The sequence below is a fragment of the Salvelinus alpinus genome, chromosome 30 (assembly GCF_045679555.1).
Source record: "Salvelinus alpinus chromosome 30, SLU_Salpinus.1, whole genome shotgun sequence".
In the NCBI taxonomy this organism is placed as follows: Eukaryota; Metazoa; Chordata; class Actinopteri; order Salmoniformes; family Salmonidae; genus Salvelinus; species Salvelinus alpinus.
In genome coordinates, this window is record NC_092115.1 from 21227066 (window position 1) to 21249734 (window position 22669).

Here is a 22669-nt window from a genome sequence, read left to right on the forward strand (position 1 = left end):
CACCCACCTGTGTGGTCCAGGTTGGGCCCTTTGTGGACGGTGGGGGCCCCGGTGGTCTGAATCATCCACTCAGCACCAGTATCCTTCTCCAGTGTCCAGCCACAGAACGACGGGTTGCCCGCCCAGCCAAAGTCACAAGCAAACCACAGGTACTCTGGAAAAGAGGTCAACCTTGTAAGTAACCACGCTCGTTTCCTCTGGCTGAGTAACTATTCTACACAATGTGAAAAGAGAGTGAGGTAAGGAAGTGAAAACGTGTCATTTCTAATTTCCTAATAACAATTTAAACTTCCACTACCATGAAAATACTTTCGGGCTGCTGAAGCAAGCACACCATTTTTCTTAAGAAAAATGACAATTTGTAGTTTCCTTAGAGTCTTGAAGGCACTCAAATGTAGATACAGTATTTCATATTTGACTAAAGAAAGATTCACAGATCCAACACGTGTTTAGTACCAGGAGAAGGAGGAGGGAAGGGACCTTCCAGAGAGAAGGGAGGAGTGCCATCAGAACAGAACAGCGATGAAGACCAAACCATTTCCAGACCGTACACTACGAGACAGAAACCCGTTTTCCATCCCCACTATGCCAGCTCTGCACAGTAACCCTGTGGGCCCTGGGCAAAAGTAGTGCACTATAAAGGGAATAGGGGGCTATTTGGGGCAAAACATTACACGGTGGCAGTGATTAACCAACGCATCCAAATGAATGCTACTGCTATGAATACAAAGAGTGTTTGTTTGGTTCTCAGGCGTTGCTGTAGCAGTCAGAGAATAAGTAACTGTTGTTTTGCCCTCTGGTTGTTGACATATGACTCCTTTTCTCAGTTCATTGAGACCCAATGGTCCTGTTTCTGTAATTCAGTTTTTCCATCGCAAAGCCAAAGACTGGTTGCTGGTCAACAGTTATGCACTATAAAGGGAATAGGGCGCCATTTCAAATCAAATTCCATTTGGGAGCCACCCAAAAGTAGACTAATCTAGAACAGTAACGGAAATGTTCCTTCTCTTTTGTACCTGGTTGCCAGATCTGTTTGTCCTTTAGCCAACTCCACTGTTGGTCTATGTCATGCCCAACATGCTAACAAACAACAGAGGAGTTGGCCAAAGCACAGAGAGAGAGAGATGGATGAAGTGAATGAGGCGGTACTTTATGGGCGTTCTCACCTGGCACAAGTTCTTCCTCCAGGGTTGGGTCTGCCAATGTGGTGCCACCTGTCAGACACAGACGGGCACAGTCAGGGATGCAAACAAAATAGATCCTGTAGATAGATAGAGGTTGTTAGCGGAGAAAGAGGGATGGAGAGAGAGAGGTCATGAGCAGATGAGCTCCCACATTGTTCAGCATGTTTTAAAAAATAGTTACATTTAGAGTTAGACAAACTTAGATTTTTTTGTCAGGGACATATTCAGGATGCTACCCTAAACAACATAACCTTCACTCCAAATCAAAACTCCAAACCTACAACCTGATTTTGGACGGAATTACCTGGAATGCTTCCTACACCCAAGGATTATTATTCCCAAACTGTACAGAAAATGCTCTGTCAAACAAACAGAAACCTGAAAACACCATCCAACCTGGAACTGAGTGAGTCATGCTTAGTCTGAAGCAATTTTTTACTTTCAAAAGCCAAGAAGAAAAATACATTACAATGATATATTTTACTTTATAAGGACTGAATGCTAATGCTACCAAGCTTGCTAGGACAAAGAGATACAACTTCAATTATCACTGATGTGTGAAGCGAGAGGTGTCAAAGCCCTTGAGCCCAACAATGGCAGGAGAGCCCCAACCAAATGGAGAGGCCTTAGAAGCACCCTCCTGCTGTTCAGAGGTAATTAAAATACAGTACCCTTTGAATGTAAAGAATAATAAGACAAGAAGATAGTACAAAATGAAGCTCCTTATGCAAAATCAAGACACACTTTTTGCTGACTATTATAAAAATGGGAACATAAGCAACCTTATCTTCCACACAGACCATCCCCTGGCATGGTGCAGTGCTATATTAACACAGTACCCCTCTGTTAAGAGGGGGGGGGGTGTTACCGATGGGTGGAAACTAGAGGTCGACCGATTAATCGGAATGGCCGATTAATCGGGGCCGATTTCAAGTTTTCATAACAATCGGAAATCGGTATTTTTGGGCGCCGATTATTATTATTTTTATTATATAATTTTTTTTACACCTTTATTTAATCTTTATTTAACTAGGCAAGTCAGTTAAGAACACATTCTTATTTTCAATGACGGACTAGGAACGTTCAGATTTTTAACCTTGTCAGCTCGGGGGATCCAATCTTGCAACCTTACAGTTAACTAGTCCAATGCTCTAACACCTGATTACATTGCACTCCACGAGGAGCCTGCCTGTTAGCGAATGCAGTAAGCTAAGGTAAGTTGCTAGTGTAACGGATGTGAAATGGCTAGCTAGTTAGCGGGTACGCGCTACTAGCGTTTCAATCAGTTACGTCACTTGCTCTGAAACCTAGAAGTAGTGTTGCACCTTGCTCTGCAAGGGCCGCGGCCTTTGTGGAGTGATGGGTAACGATGCTTCGTGGGCGACCGTTGATGTGTGCAGAAGGTCCCTGGTTCGCGCCCGTGTCGGGGCGAGGGGACGGTTTAAAGTTATACTGTTACACTAGCTAGCATTAAACTTATCTTATAAAAAACAATCAATCAATGACTGTCATTGCTCCAATGTGTACTTAACCATAAACATCAATGCCTTTCTTAAAATCAATACACAAGTATATATTTTTAAACCTGCATATTTAGCTAAAAGAAATCCAGGTTAGCAGGCAATATTAACCAGGTGAAATTGTGTCATTTCTCTTGCGTTCATTGCACGCAGAGTCAGGGTATATGCAACAGTTTGGGCCGCCTGGCTCTTTGCGAACTAATTTGCCAGTATTTTACGTAATTATGACAACATTGAAGGTTGTGCAATGTAACAGGAATATTTAGACTCATGGATGCCACCCGTTAGATAAAATACAGAACGGAATAAACGTTTTGTTTTCGAGGTGATAGTTTCCGGATTAGTCAAAGGTATATGGTTTAGAGAGAAATAGTCGACGCGTTATAATTCCTGTAATAACTTGCGGCTGAATTTGAAAGGGGTTCCTTCGTTATTTTACCGTTCATGTCTTCCATAGAGAATGTCTTGATCTACTTCAAATAAGGTCTGTGTTTCGTGCAGGCTTAAACCGCCTCGACATTTTGATACCCGTGTAAATCTCACTAGGATAAGGTAACGTTTGTCAACATATTTTCATAAATCCACTCTACAAAAAAATGTATCTTCGCTTATATGTAGCCAATATTGATCAGAGTTACCTTTTCCTATGGATATCTACACAGTTATAAAATTGGCACGGTGATGTAAGCCTACACGAAACACAGATCTTATTTTAAGTGAATCTAAAAATATCCTATGGAATAAATGAATGAACCGCTTTTCAGATTTTGCTAGAAGGTGTCATGGGAATTATGACTCGCACTTTGGTTGTCAATTCTTACCATGCCCATTATTAAAATAGGATTTCCTGCATATAGAAATTAAAGTTTTTGTTTTCAACATTCATCACAGGTAACTTAAACTCTATTTTTATTCAAACAGTTGAGAGTATTTGTCTCCTAAGCAGACTCTTCAGTATCATTGTCACTTCAGAGCTGTGTGCGTGTGTGTGTATTTATGTATTATATTAAGTTAAAATAAAAGTGTTCATTGTTCATTCAGTATTGTTGCAATTGTCATTATTACAAAAATGTGTGTGTGTGTATGATATATATATATATTAAAAACATTTTTTTTTTTAAATAAATCGGCCGATGAATCTGTATCGGCTTTTTTTGTCCTCCAATAATCGGTATCGGTATCGGCATTGAAAAATCATAATCGGTCGACCTCTAGTGGAAACTCAGGATACTAGACAACGAGGACTCGGAGTCAGCTAATATAAATCTCTATAAGTCTGGAACAGTATTGGTACAGGGCAACCGGAAACAGTTTCAGCTGGACTTTCACCTAATCTAAGAAATAGCTCAGCAGGAGAAGCTCTCCCTTGAGAAAGATAACCCCAACCCAAGCGGGTCAGACCAGACCTCTTCATAACATAACCCCACAGACGAGCAACCCCAAGCAGAAAGTCAACCTCCCAGCACAGAGTACTACGCCCTCATTGAAATGAGGGATAAATTCAAAGAGCTGGAGGTAAGGCAGGTGGAGCTGGAACAGCAGGTGATTACACTCCAGGCAGCACAGACCCATACAATGGTCCAGCACAACAACACCCCCTTAATTAGACCTGGAGAGCTGGAGGTGGAGAGAGACATATCTGCACTCTGGACTGTAGTGAGACAACTTCAACAGGAGAAAGAGCAGGAGCAGGAGAACAGAGCACTAGAGGAGAGGATCAGGGGAATGGCGTGTGACAGAGAACCCATTAGCGAGGTGGTCACCCCCGCAGAGAAGCCAGCAGAACAGCCCACCTCAGCTCTCAACAAAAGTCTCGACACCACAGCAGAACAGTCCACCCCAGACCCTGACCACGTCGACAACACAGCGAGACAGACAAATGAAGAACCCCAAGCTCAGGGATCTCACCACCTCTGAGCACCCCCCCTGTCAGCCACCCCGATAGCCCTCCTGACAACAGCCCCACACCCACTGAGGACATACACAAGACACAGATTGTTCTCCTTATGGACTCAAACTGGAAATATACACAAGAAAAAAAAAAGAGTTGTGTCTAAACTCTGGTGTCCAAACACCCAGAGCGCCCTAGACCTTCTGTCTGAGGTCCAACTAGGGTCACCCAGCCACATATTAATACACACAGGCACAAACCACCTGAGAGCACAACAGGAAAACGTGGCCACAGCACTCAAGGGAGTAATTGAAAAAGCTTCTTCTACTTTGCCCATCCTGCTACCATACAGTGGGTAAACACAAGTATTTCCCGTGACTGTGCCTCAAAATCAAATGTTTACCTGGCCCACCACTCCACCAGGGACTTGAACAGCCTTTATGACCAGGCCCACTTATACAAGGCAGCAGTGTCCACCTTCGCTCAGACCCTAAAGGACATTGCTCTCAAACGCAGCCCCAAACTTCTGACCCACTGGGAATGTGATGAAAGAAATTAAAGCTGAAATAAATCATTCTCTCTACTATTATTCTGACATTTCACATTCTTAAAATAAAGTGGTGATCCTAACTGACCTAAGACAGGGAATTTTTACTAGGATTAAATGTCAGGAATTGTGAAAAACAGAGTTTAAATGTATTTGGCTAAGGTGTATGTAAACTTCCGACTTCAACTGTATGTACATAATGCCATTTGAAATGTCTTTATTCTTTTGGAACTTCTGTGAGTGTAATGTTTACTGTTAATTTTTATTGATTATTTCACTTTCGTTTATTATCTACTTCACTTGCTTTGGCAATGTAAACATATGTTTTCCATGCCAATAAAGCCCCTTGAATTGAATGGGGGGTTGTGAGAAGGAGAGAGTGATAGAGCGAGAGAGGGGAAAGGATAGAGGGATGGAGAGAGGAAAGGAGGGTGGTGGTCAGCACCTGTTGTGTCATAGTCCTCCCCTCCTCCTGTTCCTGTTCCACTGTGACAGCTGGACTCCTGGTCGTCACACTCTGACGTCAGGGTGGGCATGGTCACAGATGCGGTTGTGGTGGCAGCGAACGTGGTTACAGCAAACGTGGTTGCTACAGCCGTGGTCGGTAGGAGAGTTGTGGGCTCTGGAGGTAGAGAGAGGTAAAGAGAGAGAGAGAGAGTTGGTTCCAAACCAAGGAGGGCCTACAGCAGCACCTATATCATCTGCATAGATTCTGTCAAACCCGGCCCCTGACAGTAAATCTCAGTAAGACAAAAATAACGGTGTTCCAAAAAAGGTCCAGTTGCTAGGACCACAAATACTAATTATATCTAGACACCGTTGCCCTAGAGCACACAAAAAACTATATATACCTCGGCCTAAACATCAGCGCCACAGGTAACTTCCACAAAGCTGTGAACGATCTGAGAGACAAGGCAAGAAGGGCCTTCTATAGCATCAAAAGGAACATAAAATTTGACATACCAATTAGGATCTGGCTAAAAATACTTGAATCAGTTATAGAACCCATTGCCCTTTATGGTTGTGAGGTCTGGGGACCGCTCACCAACCAAGAATTCACAATATTGGACAAACACCAAATTGAGACTCTGCATGCAGAATTCTGCAAAACATATCCTCAGTGTACAATGTAAAACACCAAATAATGAATGCAGAGCAGAATTAGGCCGATACCTGTTAATGATCAAAATCCAGAAAAGAGCCGTTAAATTCTTCAATCACCTAAAAGGAAGCGATTCCCAAACCTTCCATAACAAAGCCATCACCTACATAGAGATGAACCTGGAGAAGAGTCCCCTAAGCAAGCTGGTCCTGGGGCTCTGTTCACAAACACAAACACACCCCGCAGAGTCCCAGGACAGCAACACAATTAGATCCAACCAAATCATGAGAAAACAAAAAGATAATTACTTGACACACTGGAAATAATTTACAAAAAAATAACAGAACAAACTAGAATGCTATTTGGCCCTAAACAGAGTACACAGTGGCAGAATACCTGACCAATGTGACTGACCCACAATTAAGGAAATCTTTGACTATGTACAGACTCAGTGAGCATAGCCTTGCTATTGAGAAAGGCCGCCGTAGCCAGACCTGGCTCTCAAGAGAAGACATGCTATGTGCACACTGCCCACACAATGAAGTGGAAACTGAGCTGCACTTCCTAACCTCCTGCCAAATGTATGACCATATTAGAGACGCATAGAATTTGAAAACAAATCAAATTTTGATAAACTCCCATTTATATTGGGTGAAATACCACACGCAGCAAGATTTGTGACCTGTTGCCACAAGAAAAGGGCAACGCGTGAATAACAAACACCATTATAAAAACAACCTATATTTAGGTTTATTTATAAATAAATAATGGTACATTTGAAATGTCTTTATTCTTTTGGAACTTTGGTGAGGGTAATATTTACTGTTTAACTTTTGTTTTATCTATTTCACTTGCTTTGGCAATGTAAACACGTTTCCCATGCCAATAAAGCTATGAAATTGAATTGAAATTGGGTGAGAGAGGATAAGAATCCTTCAGGGAAATGATACCTCTGCTGTTAGGATGTAGCAAGCAGACCGTCTACAGGTCAACCTTCTGTGATTGGATTAGGGGATATGGGGTTTTAGATGGCAATGTGTCTGACATGGTGACACCAAGCAGGATGGAGATTTGGAAAATGAATTGGAGTAGATTGCTCATAGTCAATTTTCCGATGTGCCCTTGTGAGTGTGTGTGTGTGTGCCCGCTCCCTAGTAAGTGTGTACATGCAGATGCTCTTTGATGTGGAGATTGTACACCTCCCCTCCCTCCCACTATGACTGGTCCATCTCCCCTCCCTCCCACTATGATTGGTCCATCTCCCCTCCCTCCCACTATGACTGGTCCATCTCCCCTCCCTCACCCTCCCACTATGACTGGTCCACCTCCCCTCCCTCCCACTATGACTGGTCCACCTCCCCTCCCTCACCCTCCCACTATGACTGGTGCACCTCCCCTCGCCTCACCCTCCCTCCCACTATGATTGGTCCATCTCCCCTCCCTCCCACGATGACTGGTACACCTCCCCTCACTCACCCACCATCCCACTATGATTGGTCCATCTCCCCTCCCTCATCCACCCTCCCACTGTGACTGGTCTACCTCCCCCCCTCCCACTTTGACTGGTCCACCTCCCCTCCCTCCCACTTTGACTGGTCCACCTCCCCTCCCTCCCACTATGACTGGTCCACCTCCCCTCCCTCCCACTATGACTGGTCCACCTCCCCTCCCTCCCACTATGACTGGTCCACCTCCCTCTCTCACCCACCCACTGTGACTGGTCTACCTTCCCTCCCCTCACCCACCCTCCCACTATGACTGGTCCACCTCCCCTCCCTCCCACTATGACTGGTCCACCTCCCCTCCCTCCCACTTTGACTGGTCCACCTCCCCTCCCTCCCACTATGACTGGTCCACCTCCCCCCTCCCACTATGACTGGTCCACCTCCCCTCCCTCCCACTTTGACTGGTCCACCTCCCCTCCCTCCCACTATGACTGGTCCACCTCCCCTCCCTCCCACTTTGACTGGTCCACCTCCCCTCCCTCCCACTATGACTGGTCCACCTCCCCTCTCTCTCCCACCCACTGTGACTGGTCCATCCCCCCTCCCCCTCCAGCCCAGAGTCAAGGCAGCCTGCTCTGGCACGCGTCAGCCTTTTATGTCCTAACCCTCCCACATAACACATAGCACATAACACACTCATTACACTTCCCACACTGACTGACAGGCAGGGTACAGTATACAACTGTCATCAAGCATGCAGCAAAGGCTAAATAGCTACTGCCCAAGTCTTGCCACTAACGCAGGTCTCAGGTCTGTAGTTAGGAGTAGGTAAGTGAAACCTATCTGGGATTCCATCTGTGTGAGGTCACTATGGTTGATGTCTAACTCTAGACCCTGTCAGAGGGGTCTTTTAATACTGAAAATAACTGAATACTGAAATAACCCTAGCCTGGTCCTAGATCTGTTTGTGCGCTTAGTCGACTCTGTGGCTGTCGTTGTTATGTAAAACTGTTGCCATGACAATTAATGTGCATGTGTGTGTGAGCACATGTTTGTCTGTCTTTCTATTTGTCTGTCTGTCTTGTTGTGATTGTGCGTGTGTGTGCTGAGATGTTTGTGCTAACTCACCATGGATCTCACAGCCCAGCAGCTCCAGTCTGAGCCCCAGGCCATCGGGGGTGGCTCTATCTGGGTAGACCCTGAGGAAGCGAGTCAGCAGAGGGCCCAGCGTACGCAGCTCTGGGGTGTCATGGTTCTGGTTCCCAATGAAGATCTGGAAGAGAGCCAGGAGAACAGAACAGCGATGAAGACCAAACCATTTACAGATCGTACACTACGAGACAGAAACTCGTTTTCCATCCCCACTATGCCAGCTCTGCACAGTAACCCTGTGGGCCCTGGGCAAAAGTAGTGCACTATAAAGGGAATAGGGGGCTATTTGGGGCAAAACATTACAAGAAGTGTAATGTCAGCTCCACACACTGCTCTGTGAGTTCAGCCACCTCATACTGCACACCCACCCTGAGGAAGATCATCTCCAGTCTATTGAAAAAGTTATCCACTTTCTATCAAAACAAAACCTTTGAGACGATGACATCTAGGATCTAGCAGGGTTATGAAACTAATATTATATCCTTAATATATTATCCTTAATATAAGTATATCCTTAATATTGTATTTTAAGCGGGAGGACATGTGAAAATAGTTAGTCCCTGCTGTGAGCAGGTAGCGGATGTCCAGGACACCAGGCCTGCTACCACCATGGTGCCATACCCTACACAGCTAACCGGGAACATTTCCAGAGCATTAGGTAACATTCCCATTAAGTTCTAGTTCGGGTTTTATCTAACATTAGGATGATAACATTGAAACAACATTCAGTGAATGTTTTTGATTAAATATATTTATTTATATGTCCACAAAATGTTGTGGGAACACTCACCAGAGTGTTCCCACAACCTAATAAAACATTCTGGGAACCTTTAAAGAACAGATTAAATCTGTTCTGGGAACATTCTTGTAACATCTCGTGAATGTGTTTTGCAACCTAAAAGAAACATTGTAGAATCATCATCACAGATGGACAGTTTTTGTGTTTTAGGAACATATCTTTTGTGATGTCTCCACATTGTTCTCAACACACTGTTCCCGCAACCAAATGAAACATTCTGTGAACCTTTAAAGAGCAGATTAAATGTGTTCTAGGACCGTTCTTGAAACATCAAGTGAATGTTTTATATAAACATCACCACAACTGGACAGTTTTTGTGTTATGAGAACGTTTGCCGTGACTTAACAAATGTTCTGGGAACCTTCACAGAACCAATTTTGGTTTGCTGGGTAGGTTCTTATGTTTCCAATCAAAGTGAAGCCTGAAGTGGCAGTTTGAAAAACACTTTGTCAGCCTCCCAAATGGCTCACTATTCCCTATATAGTGCACTAATTGTGACCAGAACCCCGGTCAAAAGTGGTGCACATTATAGGGAATAGGGTGACATTTGGGATGTAACCTGGATGTATAGCTGAAGCCACAGAAATAGACTTCCTGTTTGTTCATCTTTGAAGACTGGAGGCTGGAAATGAGCTTTTTAAAAAGAAACAGGAAAAAGGACAGGGTGATATCTAATGCCGCGATATCTAACGCCGCGTCCCAAATTGCACCCTATTCCCAATGTAGTAAGTATATTACTTTTGACAAGGGCGTGTACTACATAGGGAATATGGTGCACTTTAGGACAGATAAGATCTCCCTCTGTCTGCCATAAACAAGTCCCACCATCTGGAATAGATGGATATTCAAGTCAGACGGTCTTATGAAGGGGACAGGGAGTACGGAGAGTACTGCTGGATGTTTTGAATAGCAAGGTGCTGATGGTTTGCACACAAACACATTTCATCCTTGACTTTACCAACAGGATATGTTGCACTCTTGTCATCAATCTTGTCAAAATATGTTCTTAAATTATCGAGTTATTCACAGGATTTTGAGCTGTAATTCAAGATTTTTCATACAAAAAGCATTACAAGAATATTGACATCTTGATTTTTCCCAAAGTAACAGTAAACAGAATCAGGTAAATAGATAAAGCACACTTTTTTTAACCTCAATGTCAACTTGTTTAGACATTGCATTGTTGTTTTTTGTTTTTAGCTGTATATATTATGTATAGTGGATGTTTTCAATGTATTTTGAAGACTTTCAGACAATGTGTTTAATCGTCATGAAAAACAATGTGTGCACTAAAATTACAAACAGTTAACTCTGACAGCCCTACTTTCTATTGATCTGTGGGTCTCTGTTGAAAAGAGAGGAGATGAATGCACAGGATACCAAACATGAATTCCCCGGTTGCATCCCTTACCTTAGGCCTAGAGCTGTTGTCTTCCTTCACCATGGTCCAGTCAGAGCCATTGTTGCTGTAGCCCACCTTGAACTTCTTCATAAACACATTCTTGTCTCTGTAGAAGAAGAATACTTCATTAATCCATTCTACAGGCCACCAAAGTTAATCTTCTGCCAAGATCCCAACCTCTGCGAAAGACACAAACACACACTGGCTCGAACCCTCCGGTTGCTGACCCGCCTATCTATCCTCCATGTTACCTACCTGTGGCGTCCTCCTTGGATGAGCAGGCCGCTGACCAGCTTGTCCTGGCCCAGGTCCATCTGCAGCCACTCGTTCCGGAAGGGATGTCTGGTCTGTTGCTGGGTCCAGCCCGACCTCCCTGTCAGCAACCTGGCGTTCTCTGGTACCCAGCCGCGCTCTGCGTGCGATGACGCGCTAATCTGGGCGTCCGAGATTTGACCGGAGACCATCCCCAGCATGCTGGAGCAAGGGTAGTCTGTGAAATAGAGAGCGAGAGAGAGGGGGCAGGGTGAAGCTGCTGTGTCCTCATGGGCTCTATAAGGTAATAGGATACCATTTCAGACACATCCTGAGTCTGAGTGAGACAGTATGTAACAGCTTTCCCTGTGGAGATCAACTCCCCTAGTTCCCCGGTCATTCAGTGTTGAGGTCTATGTGAGTTCTTGTGTGATTTGTTTTTACCACTGCTCTTTGTGGGAACTCCCTCTATGTGTATGTGTGTACACTGCATGGAATATAAGTGGACACAGAGACAGACTGTCTACTTCCTTCCTGTGTCATTCTAAACTCTTAATCACCTGGGCCTTGTACAGTATCTCTCTCTCTCTCTCTCTCTCTCTCTCTCTCTCGCTCGCTCGCACGCACGCACGCACGCACGCACGCACGCACGCACGCACACGCACACGCACACGCACACGCACACGCACACACACACACACACACACACACACACACACACACACACACACACACACACACACTAGCCCTGCAGTGAGAAAGAGTATAATACCATCTTTATGATGTTCCCCTGCTGAGAGAAATAAGGGAGGATATGGATCTCTGGAATGAACCATATGCTGTGCTTTGTAATATCGTAAATACTGTATGTACGATGACTCAACTTGCCTTTTTGCCTTTTTCCATTGCACTTTTACAATAACAACCTAGCATGACCCTCAATCGGCTTAGGAAGCAGTAATTCTTCTTCTTTACAACCAAGAACAGAATTCATTAGATTTCTTAGAGCACTTACTAGGGAACCAGGTAACAGTATATGGTCTATATTAGAAGTTAGGGGAAGAGCCAAAATATGCTTATGTAATTGGTGATGTCTGCCCTGATGTCTGCAGCTGTGTGTGTGTACCTGATGTCTGCAGCTGTGTGTGTGTGTGTACCTGATGTATGCAGCTGTGTGTGTGTGTACCTGATGTCTGCAGCTGTGTGTGTGTACCTGATGTCTGCAACTGTGTGTGTGCGTGTGTGTACCTGATGTATGCAGCTGTGTGTGTGTGTACCTGATGTATATAGCTGTGTGTGTGTACCTGATGTCTTGCAGCTGTGTGTGTGTGTGTGTACCTGATGTCTTGCAGCTGTGTGTGTGTACCTGATGTCTTGCAGCTGTGTGTGTGTGTGTGTGTGTGTACCTGATGTCTTGCAGCTGTGTGTGTGTGTGTGTACCTGATGTCTTGCAGCCGTACACCTCGAAGCGCATGCAGATGCCTATCTCCCAAGACATGGGTCTGATGCGGACGTAACGGGCTAGAGTCTGCTTGGGTAGGAACGACCTTTTTTCCTCTGTAGGATTGTGGTTCCCCTGGAAAATCTGGAGGAGAAGGAGGAAAACAAGAACAAGATTACTTTATTGTCCAACAGAAACATATCTTCTGCTTTATTCCAGAATGATAGACAATATAGTCACTTTGGTTAAATAGAACTGTCTGAATCAGTTGTGTAAAATATGGCAATTATTTTTCTGGTATTATTTGTCCAGAGTACAGGAAATCTTGCCTAAAGTATTGTGAAATGTGTATTGTGAAATGTGTGGTCTTGATGTCCAAATCAGACTGAACTCATTCTTTCTATTAGTTACAATGTATCACTATTCTGCAACCTCTCTGCGTTTCATCCTTCCATTTCTCCTGACCACTGTGCTCTCGCTTCTGCTTTGGTTGCTCTTTGAGTTCACGGCAGGATACTGTAAAGCTCTTTGTGACAACTGCTGACATAAAAAGGCTTAACTTATATCTTATGAGTCAGTCTTACCATCTGCTTGGATCCCTCCTTTATTGTGACCCAGTCCTCTCCATTGGAGCTTACGTCCACTTTGTAGGATTGGACAAAGTACTCCTTCTTCGTCTCCTTGGAGATGGCTCCCTGTGTTCCCACGGCTGAAACAAAACGGAGGAATCCCAGGTCCACCTGGCAACACAAATTAGGCAAGAACATCCAGTTAGCTAGAACCCTGTTAGCTCATGCATTATTAGGCCAAACAGATATAAAGAAATGAAAGGCCTGTACAGGGAATATTGCTGCACCTAAGTCTAAAATGTTTTGACTTCACAGAAGCCTTCTTCAGGTGCAAACAAATACAATAACCAAATAGTTTGTTGGGTACAGGGCAGCTCTCAATGTCCTGCAATTGGCTGTTCATCATATACAGCCTATAAGAAGAAAATTGCAAACATGCAATACAGGCCTACTAACTGTGTTAGAAAAGAGCTGACAGAAGCCACTGTGAGCTACCTGTCCGGGCTGCTTGTGTTTGTCCCTAAAGTGACAGAGCCACTCACGGTCAGTTAAGATATGGGTTGTAAGTGTTGATCATGTTAAGACACTCTGAATGAATAAACAGAGAGGCTGGGCTTGCATTCTGAGCAGGGCGGCGCCTGCTAGTACAATTGTGGCAGACAGGATGAAACCAGTCGGAAGGCCCACAATGCCCCTGACGGTGAGTACAGGAGTGTTGGCCCTTCCTCTGGGAGCAGGGGTAGATCCACAGGAAGTCAGCTCCACCGCCTGGGGAATTCAATTGTCCGTCTGGGGAATTCCTGAGCTGCTGGTCTCTCTAAGGCTGCATCCCAAATGGAACCCTATTCCCTATAGTGCATAACTTTTGACCAGGGCATATAGGGTAGTGGTCAATATATGGAATATGGGGCTCAACCCTGGTCTCTCAAGGGCATGGAGGGCAGGGCTGCCTGCTGGCTACACTGCTGCTGTTGGCTTCATGTATTAAATATTGATGTGCTTTAAAGTAGCTGGGGCACAGCGTGGTTGGTTGCTATGTGATAATAGTGTAGATGCGTTTGTTTCTGTGCATTTGTCTTGAGTCAGTGATATGCTTTTTTGCTTTGTCAAATGAAAGCATTTTCTTTCAGAGTATCTTCCAAAAGAACCGTTAGAGTGTCTTTGAGGTAATATTGATTTATAGACAAAAAACTGTGCAACTCCATGCCTTCTTTTAGGGGGTTTGAATTATGAGGTGTTTTCTAGGTACATCATTTTCCATTTTGTTATGATGAAGTATGCTACAGTAAGTGTCCCACTCCGCAGCATGGTGCAGCTAGCCAGAGGCTAAGTCCCGAATGGCACCCTATTCCCTATAGTGCACTACGTTTGACTAGGGCTCTGGTCAAAAGTACAAAAGGAATGCACCATGTAGGGAATACAGTCCCATTTGGAACACAGAGTAATGCTCCATTCTTCTTACTTCAGCTGAATATAATGAGTTACTTAATTCATGCATGCGTGCCTTCGCTACATAAAATTATATTATTCATGTGTCGACAGTTTATATATTATGGATACTATTTCCAGGATACAATTCTTCACCATGTTGTCATTTTAATGTGGCCTGGATGATGGAGGACAGGAATTGGTGCTTCGACTCCTTTATAATGAATCTTTGGCCATATAGGTATTATGCTAATTCATTGCCTCATCTTGGCTTTTATATTAAAGGGATATAGCTTGGCCCGTCTATAGCCAGTTTCCTCCGTATGCCACAGGTATGAATGCAACTACCAACCCATCACTGTGTGTAATTAATCCCCAACTTAGCCGTTATTGTTGTACATACGAGTTGAATTGTAGTGAGATTGACATGTAATTGAACCCTGTGAAGTAAGCTCATGCAGGAAAGGTTTCCTTCCTCCCCGAAGACAAAGCATTTATAGAGGTATACTGCTTGAGGAGAAACGTTTGTCATGGGTCTGTGACGTAGGGAACCAGGAAAGGGCTGTACATCTGGAGAACACATTTGGACCTGGCTGTGCTGTGAGTGAACATGTTGTTCTAGGACAGAGAGGAAAAGTGAAAACAACTAGTCCTCAGAGACTGTTGGAGGAGCTCCCATCATCCTAAGAGAAAGTGAAGAATGCAATATTTAGTTAGGTCGCATATGATCCAGTGTCGATGTGCACATATCAGAATCATACACTAAAATGTATTATACTTAGGCAGGGCGTGAGTTTTATTTTGGAATTTTGGATGTCATGGTAGAAGAATTGAAGCATTCTGTGCTATGCAGTCGTTAACATAATTGCCTTGTTAGTGCAAAACTGAACAGGAACAGAAGAGATGTGTAATACGCTCTTTACAATGCATTCAAAGCTGGTCCATGTAGAATATGTTAACATGTCCAAAACCGACATCTCAACTGACCTGACCATGATTGACCCTGTCACTTTAGAGAATCTTGTTTAGTGGTAGGCCCAATAAGCTCACCGAACGGGACCACCGCCTGTTCTTGGATACAACACTCACTACTGAGTTCCAAACGGCCTCTGGAAGCAATCTGGAGCAGTATTTTTCCTCGCTAACAATCCTACATGTGGTCGGAACCCCTTTTCCTGTCCTGATCTTAAGCAGTCTAAACCCAAGGTTATAGCACAGCACTTTCTTGAGAAAACACGGAGAGGTCTGAAAAAGTGGGTCACAGCAGTCAGTCACAGCAGTCAGTCACAGCAGTCAGTCACAGTAGCCTAGTGCTGATTACAAGCTCTTCCTCTCCTCGCCATAAAAACACCAATATCCTGTTTTGAAGGATGTGCCAATGTTTTTGTTGAATCTCATTTAGTGAAGGTCCGGCTGATGAATGCAGCCGTGTCTGCCTCTTATTGTTTTCTCCATTAAAGGCCTGAGCGGAGGGTTTCATTTTCAACCGCAGAGTGTTACCACTGCCAAGTGTGGAGTAATTAGGAATACGGGAGAGTAATTAGCATCAGTCTTTTCATAGAGGAGTCTGGCCAATAGGCTTGGCCGGCCACTGCGGAGCTCATGTCAGATAGAATAGGAGGTGCTGGACAGAGTGTTCGGTTGCTGGACAGAACGTTCGATTCAGAGCCATCTATTGCAATAAAGGTCTCTGGTTTGGTTGTGAGATCAAGTTTAGACTGAGACTGAAGCTGAGAAACAAGGTATTTCCTGCCAGGATAGTCCAGGACACTGTCCAAAACCCTTCTAGTTTGTACTCAAGCTGCTTGTCTGTCCACCTTTTGGCAAACATTCTCAGCATTTTTCAATTTGTACAGATTTGTTGATGTGCACTTTGTATACAATGCTGTGATTATGATGATTATGATTCTCAAAGAGATAACAAGTATGTCTATCAAATGTCCAAGTGGCTCAAAGAGTCTAACAGCGGGGCTTGTGTGCTATAAGTAGGTTGCCATTCATTTATAGAAAGCGGAGGGGAATATATAGAAACTCTAGGGATTTTACCAGGATAGGCTACAGTAAGGAACAACAGCCCAGGTCCCAGGCGTACTCTGTCATTCACACAGTCCACACAAATCCATGGGGGGCTATTTCTTCCTCTCCCAGAAAAGAAAGAGGGAGTGCCTTCCCATCCTTCAGACTATGCTATATATACAAAAGTATGTGGACACCCCTTCCGATTTGTGGATTCGGTTATTTCAGCCACACCCGTTGCTGACAGGTGTATGAAATTTGAGCACAACTGCCTCTGGAAGCAATGTCAGCACAATAACTGTTCATCAGGAGCTGCATGAAATGGGTTTCCAATGCCAAGCGTCGGCTAGAGTGGTGTAAAGCTCGCTGCCACTGGACTCTGGAGCAGTGAAAACGTGTTCTCTGGAGTGATGAATCACGCTTCATCATCTGACAGTCCGACGGACAAATCTGGGTTTTTGGTGGATGTCAGGAGAACGCTACCTGCCCGAATGCATAGTGCCAACTGTAAAGTTGGGTGGAGGCGGAATAATGGTCTGGGGCTGTTTTTCATGGTTCGGACTAGGCCCCTTAGTTCCAGTGAAGGAAAATCTTAACACTACAGCATACAACGACATTCTAGATGATTCTGTGCTTCCATCTTTGTGGCAACAGTTTGGGGAAGGCCCTTTCCTGTTTCAGCATGACAATGCCACCGTGCACAAAGCAAGGTCCATAAAGAAATGGTTTGTCGAGATCAGTGTGGAAGAACTTGACTGGCCTGCACAGAGCCCTGATCTCAACCCCATCGAACACCTTTGGGATGAATTGGACGCCGACTGCGAGCCAGGCCTAATCTTGTGGCTGAGTGGAAGCAAGTCCCCGCAGCAATGTTCCAACATCTAGTGGAAAGCCTTCCCAGAAGAGTGGAGGCTGTTATAGCAGCAAATGGGGGACCAACTCCATATTAATGCCCATTATTTTGGTATAAGATGTTCGATGAGCAGGTGTCCACATACTTTTGGCCATGTAGTGTATGTTACTGTACTATTCTGTGGTAATGTAACAACATCCCATGATTCAAAGAACAACAGAATTATCATGCAATGGGGTCAAACTATGGAGGATGTCCCATTTGATACATGTTGTGTGTTTTCCTATCAGTTCCTTAAAAGCAGCTATTGCATTTGGTTGTATTAAAAGACATTATAATCCCTGCATTATTCCTGTAATTCTGTTCTGTTTCGTGAAACTAGTGAAATCTTGATTGACATGTTCCTGTTCAGTTCATAGTGTTTGGAGTGTGTGTCTGTAGTGTTAGATAACGGCCTCATATAACAATCTGCATTTACCACAAGAGGCCCAACCCTGAGGTTGTTGCTGATACAAAACTAGATTATAGAATGTCCCTGTTGGACAGTTTGTTTACAGTGTGCATAGGTAGGAGCTTAATCAACCCAAACACCAACCAGTCTGGCCTCCCAATCATAATCGCTGTTGTTTGTGACTTGGTGTTGTTTATTTTTTGGCTTTTGTAGGTCTGGCATCATTCACGAACACCCTCATGACCTGTGCTACTACAATCTCTCTCTCACACACACACACACACAATCAAATTTGCGCAAACACACACACACACACACACTAGTGTATACACGCACACAATCATACTCACGCATGCATGCACACCTAGAATCACATACAGTACACACACACACACTCACTTCACATGACAGTAGCTGAACAGGGAGCTGTAAAGGACTAAACACACTTTCCCAACCAGTTGAATACCCAATTCTTGCTCAATCCAGTGTTTACTATGCAGCCATAATGTTTTATAGGCACCAATAGGATAAGTAATGTCAGTGACAGACACACAGAACCCTATTCCTCTATGTAGTGAACAGTGTCCATAGGAATACAAAGGGAATAGGGTGCCGTTTGGGACTCAGACACCAGCTTCCCCAGGGCTGTCTCTCCCTCTTACCTGTATCCACTCTCTAGCAGAGTCTTCTGAGGGGGTCCATCCGTTCTCTATGTAGTTGAGTCTGGAGCGTTCTGGGGACCAGTTAGGGTTGTACTGAGAGGAGGCAGTGATCTGATCTGAGGTGATCTCTCCTGACTCCATCCCCAGGCCCTCCAGACAGGTCAAGTCTGTCAGAGGAGAAATAAAACACGAGTTACACTTTATTTGGATATTCCCCTAGAGATGATCTGCATAATACCGATTCAATTATCAACAAATGATCAACTGCAACTCTGTTGTTACACAACAACTTGCTGGGGTTATGGTTAGAGTTAGGTTTAGTGGTAGAGTGAGGGCTATGAGCCTCTGTCCTGTCGTGTCTGTCTAAAGCAGTGTTCAATCTTTTTCAGCAGGGACACCATTTTTTTCAGGCAGAATTTCAGGGGACCCCATTTTTTCCCCCAATAATTTATCGTAACCTCAAATCTACATCAACAAATAACCTTCAATTCATTGCATTTTCATCTCTTATTAAAATGAAAGAAACCAATAAATTATATTTACTCAATAAAATACTATTTGTCTAATTATATTTAAAAAAACATTTGTATATTGTCCCATACAATAATCTGTACTCTTAATTTTTTGTTACTCATTTTGAATACCACTGGTCTAAAGAGACTCTCTGTATTAGTGTGACTCATAGAAGTCTCAATCACAAAGACAATTAATGTGTAATGCAATGGAAATTAACTGTGTTTTACTGGAAACTAAAACTTACTTGCTCAAAATTGAAATACAAATACAACAGGTAGACCTTATGCTCAGAAGAAAAGAAGAGCATTGTGTATCTCAACTAGACATGTTAAAAGATGCCCCATTCAGAACATTTTGTCGGGGGCTAGAGCGCACCAAATTCCTCTGATTAGTCGTGGTTGTAAATGCCTCACTCTCAACACCCCCGGAGTAGTACGTCGAATGCCTGTCTTTGTTAGTGTCTGTTTGGTGACCCTTGCCCCAAACACAGGTTCAGGTTAGGTTCGCTGCCCTGATGCATGCACCCTTACCCCAAATTCAATCTCCTTAATGCTGAGTGCCAAGCAGAGAGGGACTGGGTCCCATTTTTATTTACTCTTTATCTCTGTAAAATACCAGTGGTTGGTGTTCATGTTCATGTTGGATGACCAAAACGCATCAGGAGGTTGTACAAAACATCTCAAACAGACTCCATGTTGAAAATCACCCGGACTCCTACAGTGATTTAGGGCCTTGCGACCTGTCCCTCTGACCCTGGTTGAAGGAATGTGTGTGTGTGCGAGTGTTTGTTTGTTTGTGTTTGTGTGTGCACACTCACACGGCTCCCATCAGATTGTAAATCTGTCCACATAGCCTTTCTCTGGATGGCTAAGAGCAGTGCTGGTGTTAGACAAATCTCTAATTATCCCAGATGGCTGTAGAAACACACACACACACACATAAATACACACACACACCCTCCGTGGCTGGCTAGCTGTGTGTTTTCACAGTGGACCCACACAGAGCAGAGTGATGACTGGTCTTGTCACCAGGCCTCCAGCTAAGCGTGACAGATTGAAATGAAGGCTCCATGGTGAACCCAATCACATTGCCTTTTCCACAGCATTAGTTCCCAATCAGTCTGTTTGGTGGTAGAAATGTGTGTGCCTAAATGTTCTTAAAACTGTTTTGGGAAAACTTCAGATACTTTTTTCCATTACGTGGGAGGAAGGTTGGTGGAATGTAAAATTCTCAGAAATCAGTATTCCTCCTATTTCCCCGATGACGTTATCTTATCTATAACAATCAGAAACACCCCATACTGTGACTTTGGTCGCATGAACTGTTGAAATAGTCTCTGATAAGGTCTTTCATTTGGATTGCAATGATATGTGGACATTTTGATGTTCTGTCAATGCCTGCTGAGCGAATGGAAGCGAAGGAAACGCATGAATAGAAATTAGAGAATTAGCAGAGCGCTGAGGAGAGATGGAAGGACAGAGACTGTTTTGGATTCTCTGCGATGGGAGTAAGTCCATCCTGCCTCTGTGTGTATGAGAGGCGTCTAAACAGACCTTATGTCACCAGTCAGTCACACACACATTGTCCCCCCCGCCCCATCCCACCTACTGTGGGTGTGTTCGTAAATTCTATCTGGAGTGCCAGAGCTCAGTGTGTGCTCAGAGTGCGCTCTCGGCGTTTGTAAATTCAGAGAGTTGTCAGATTGTCCATTAGTCAAATTCAGAGTGTTTCCCTCTCGGAGCGTTCAGAGCGCACACTGGACGCTTTGGCCAAGGGGTAGAGTTGATCCTAGCGTTCTGACCTCACAACGGCAGTCAAGCACCCAAGCTAACCGGCTAAAGTTAGCTAGCTACTTCCAGATAATTTTACTCGCCCTAGCAGAGCTGGTTAGGCTGTTTTTATGTTATCTAGAGCATTGATGACTGTAACTGTGCTGCTGGCAACAATTTAATTATGATTTTTGCCAACATTTACTGACATATTCAACGCGTGTTGAGCGTTCGTAAATTTGTCAGTTATTCTGTGCTCTGGCACACTGAGACGAGAGCGCTCTGAAATCGGAGTAGATGACCAGAGCGAATTTACGAACGCCCGGGGCTAGAACGGCCCTGGGCCGTGAGGCAGTAGGTCATACTAACCCTCTGGTCCCTGTCGTAGGCTCCTCTCTCTGACGGTGTAGTTGGCTGAGAAGCCCTCTCTGGCGATGGCGTTGTCAGTGTTGATGGTCATAGACAGGATCCCTGTGTAGGAGATGACTCGGCCAGGACTGCTGTTACCACAGTACCGCCCAATGTGGGGTCCCACTGGGATAGGGAGAAGGAGAGAAGGGGGGGCAAGAGAGAGAGAGAGAGAAAGGGGAGAGAGAGAGAGGGGGGAGAAAGAAAGAAAGAGAGAAATGAAGAGAGAGAGAGAGGGGAGAGAGAAAGAGATAAATGAAGAGAGAGAGAGAGAGGGGAGAGAGAAAGAGAGAAATGAAGAGCGAGAGCAATGTAAAGTCCATCACAGCTACAACATCACAATTACTTCCTTCAATATCCCATGTTGTGATTGATTCAGCTTTTCTACAATTAGCACGAGGGGGTGTGGTATATGGCCAATATACTATGGCTAAGGGCTGTTCTTATGGATACAGCCCTTAGCCGTGGTATATTAGTCATATACCACAAACCCCCAAGGTACCTTATTGCTATTTTAAACTGGTTACCAATGTAATTAGAGCAGTAAAAATAAATGTTTTGTCATATTTGTGGTATAAGGTCTGATATACCACGGCTGTCAGCCAATGAGCATTCAGGGCTTGAACCAACCAGTTTATAATCTGTAGTAATAGCCTAATTTACTGCACAAAGTCTCTATTCTAGAATGAACTTCCCTCCATTAAAAGTTTCACTAACTTTCACTCTGTTATCTGACAAAACATTCTATCGTGAACGTGTGACAACCATTAGAGGATAACAGGTTGGAACTTTCCGATCTCAGGTCTCACCTCGTTTGTGACTTTACACCTTGTGTCAAAACAGACGTGACATGTCAGGTAGCAGAGACTGTGGCACGTTCACAGTGTTTATCATTAACACGTGTTCACAGCCAATATATAACAGGTCTGGTACAGAAAAAATATCTCTCATCTCCAATTATGTGTCAAGAATTCTCCTTTTCCCTTTTTGTTTCCATTTCAAATACATTGTGTCGCCTACCATCTGGGATGTCAAACATGTACACACCTCAAACACAAAGCTTTCGCAGACCCCGGGACAGAAAACACACAGGTCTATTGAGACATGGCCGGCCTGGCATGTTTACAGCACTAACCCAGCTGTGAGGTGTGTGATTGTTTGGTCCTTGTGTGTTTCTATAGGGCTGTGCCAGTCCCTTCCTTGGGGCTGTTTCCCAAATGGCACCCCATTCCCTATTAAGTGAACTACTTTTGAGCAGGGCC

The 22669-nt window shown here is 44.2% G+C and overlaps 1 protein-coding gene across 2 annotated transcripts in view; it reads right to left on the reverse strand.

The window, feature by feature from the left end:
* The window catches only part of LOC139560619 (neuropilin-1a-like), a 61555-nt gene that overhangs the window by 9546 nt on the left and 29340 nt on the right, over positions 1-22669 (reverse strand). The window contains exons 5-14 of one of the 2 annotated variants that reach the window (XM_071377551.1): positions 21369-21533; positions 18715-18881; positions 13320-13475; positions 12735-12879; positions 11298-11532; positions 11052-11148; positions 8818-8962; positions 5588-5764; positions 1167-1214; positions 8-154 (exon numbers count right to left, since the gene is read on the reverse strand). In XM_071377551.1, the coding sequence (XP_071233652.1) occupies positions 8-154; positions 1167-1214; positions 5588-5764; positions 8818-8962; positions 11052-11148; positions 11298-11532; positions 12735-12879; positions 13320-13475; positions 18715-18881; positions 21369-21533 (1482 nt within the window). Of the gene's footprint in view, positions 1-7; positions 155-1166; positions 1262-5587; positions 5765-8817; positions 8963-11051; positions 11149-11297; positions 11533-12734; positions 12880-13319; positions 13476-18714; positions 18882-21368; positions 21534-22669 lie in introns of those variants that run through there. The other variant, XM_071377552.1, reaches the window with a different exon arrangement.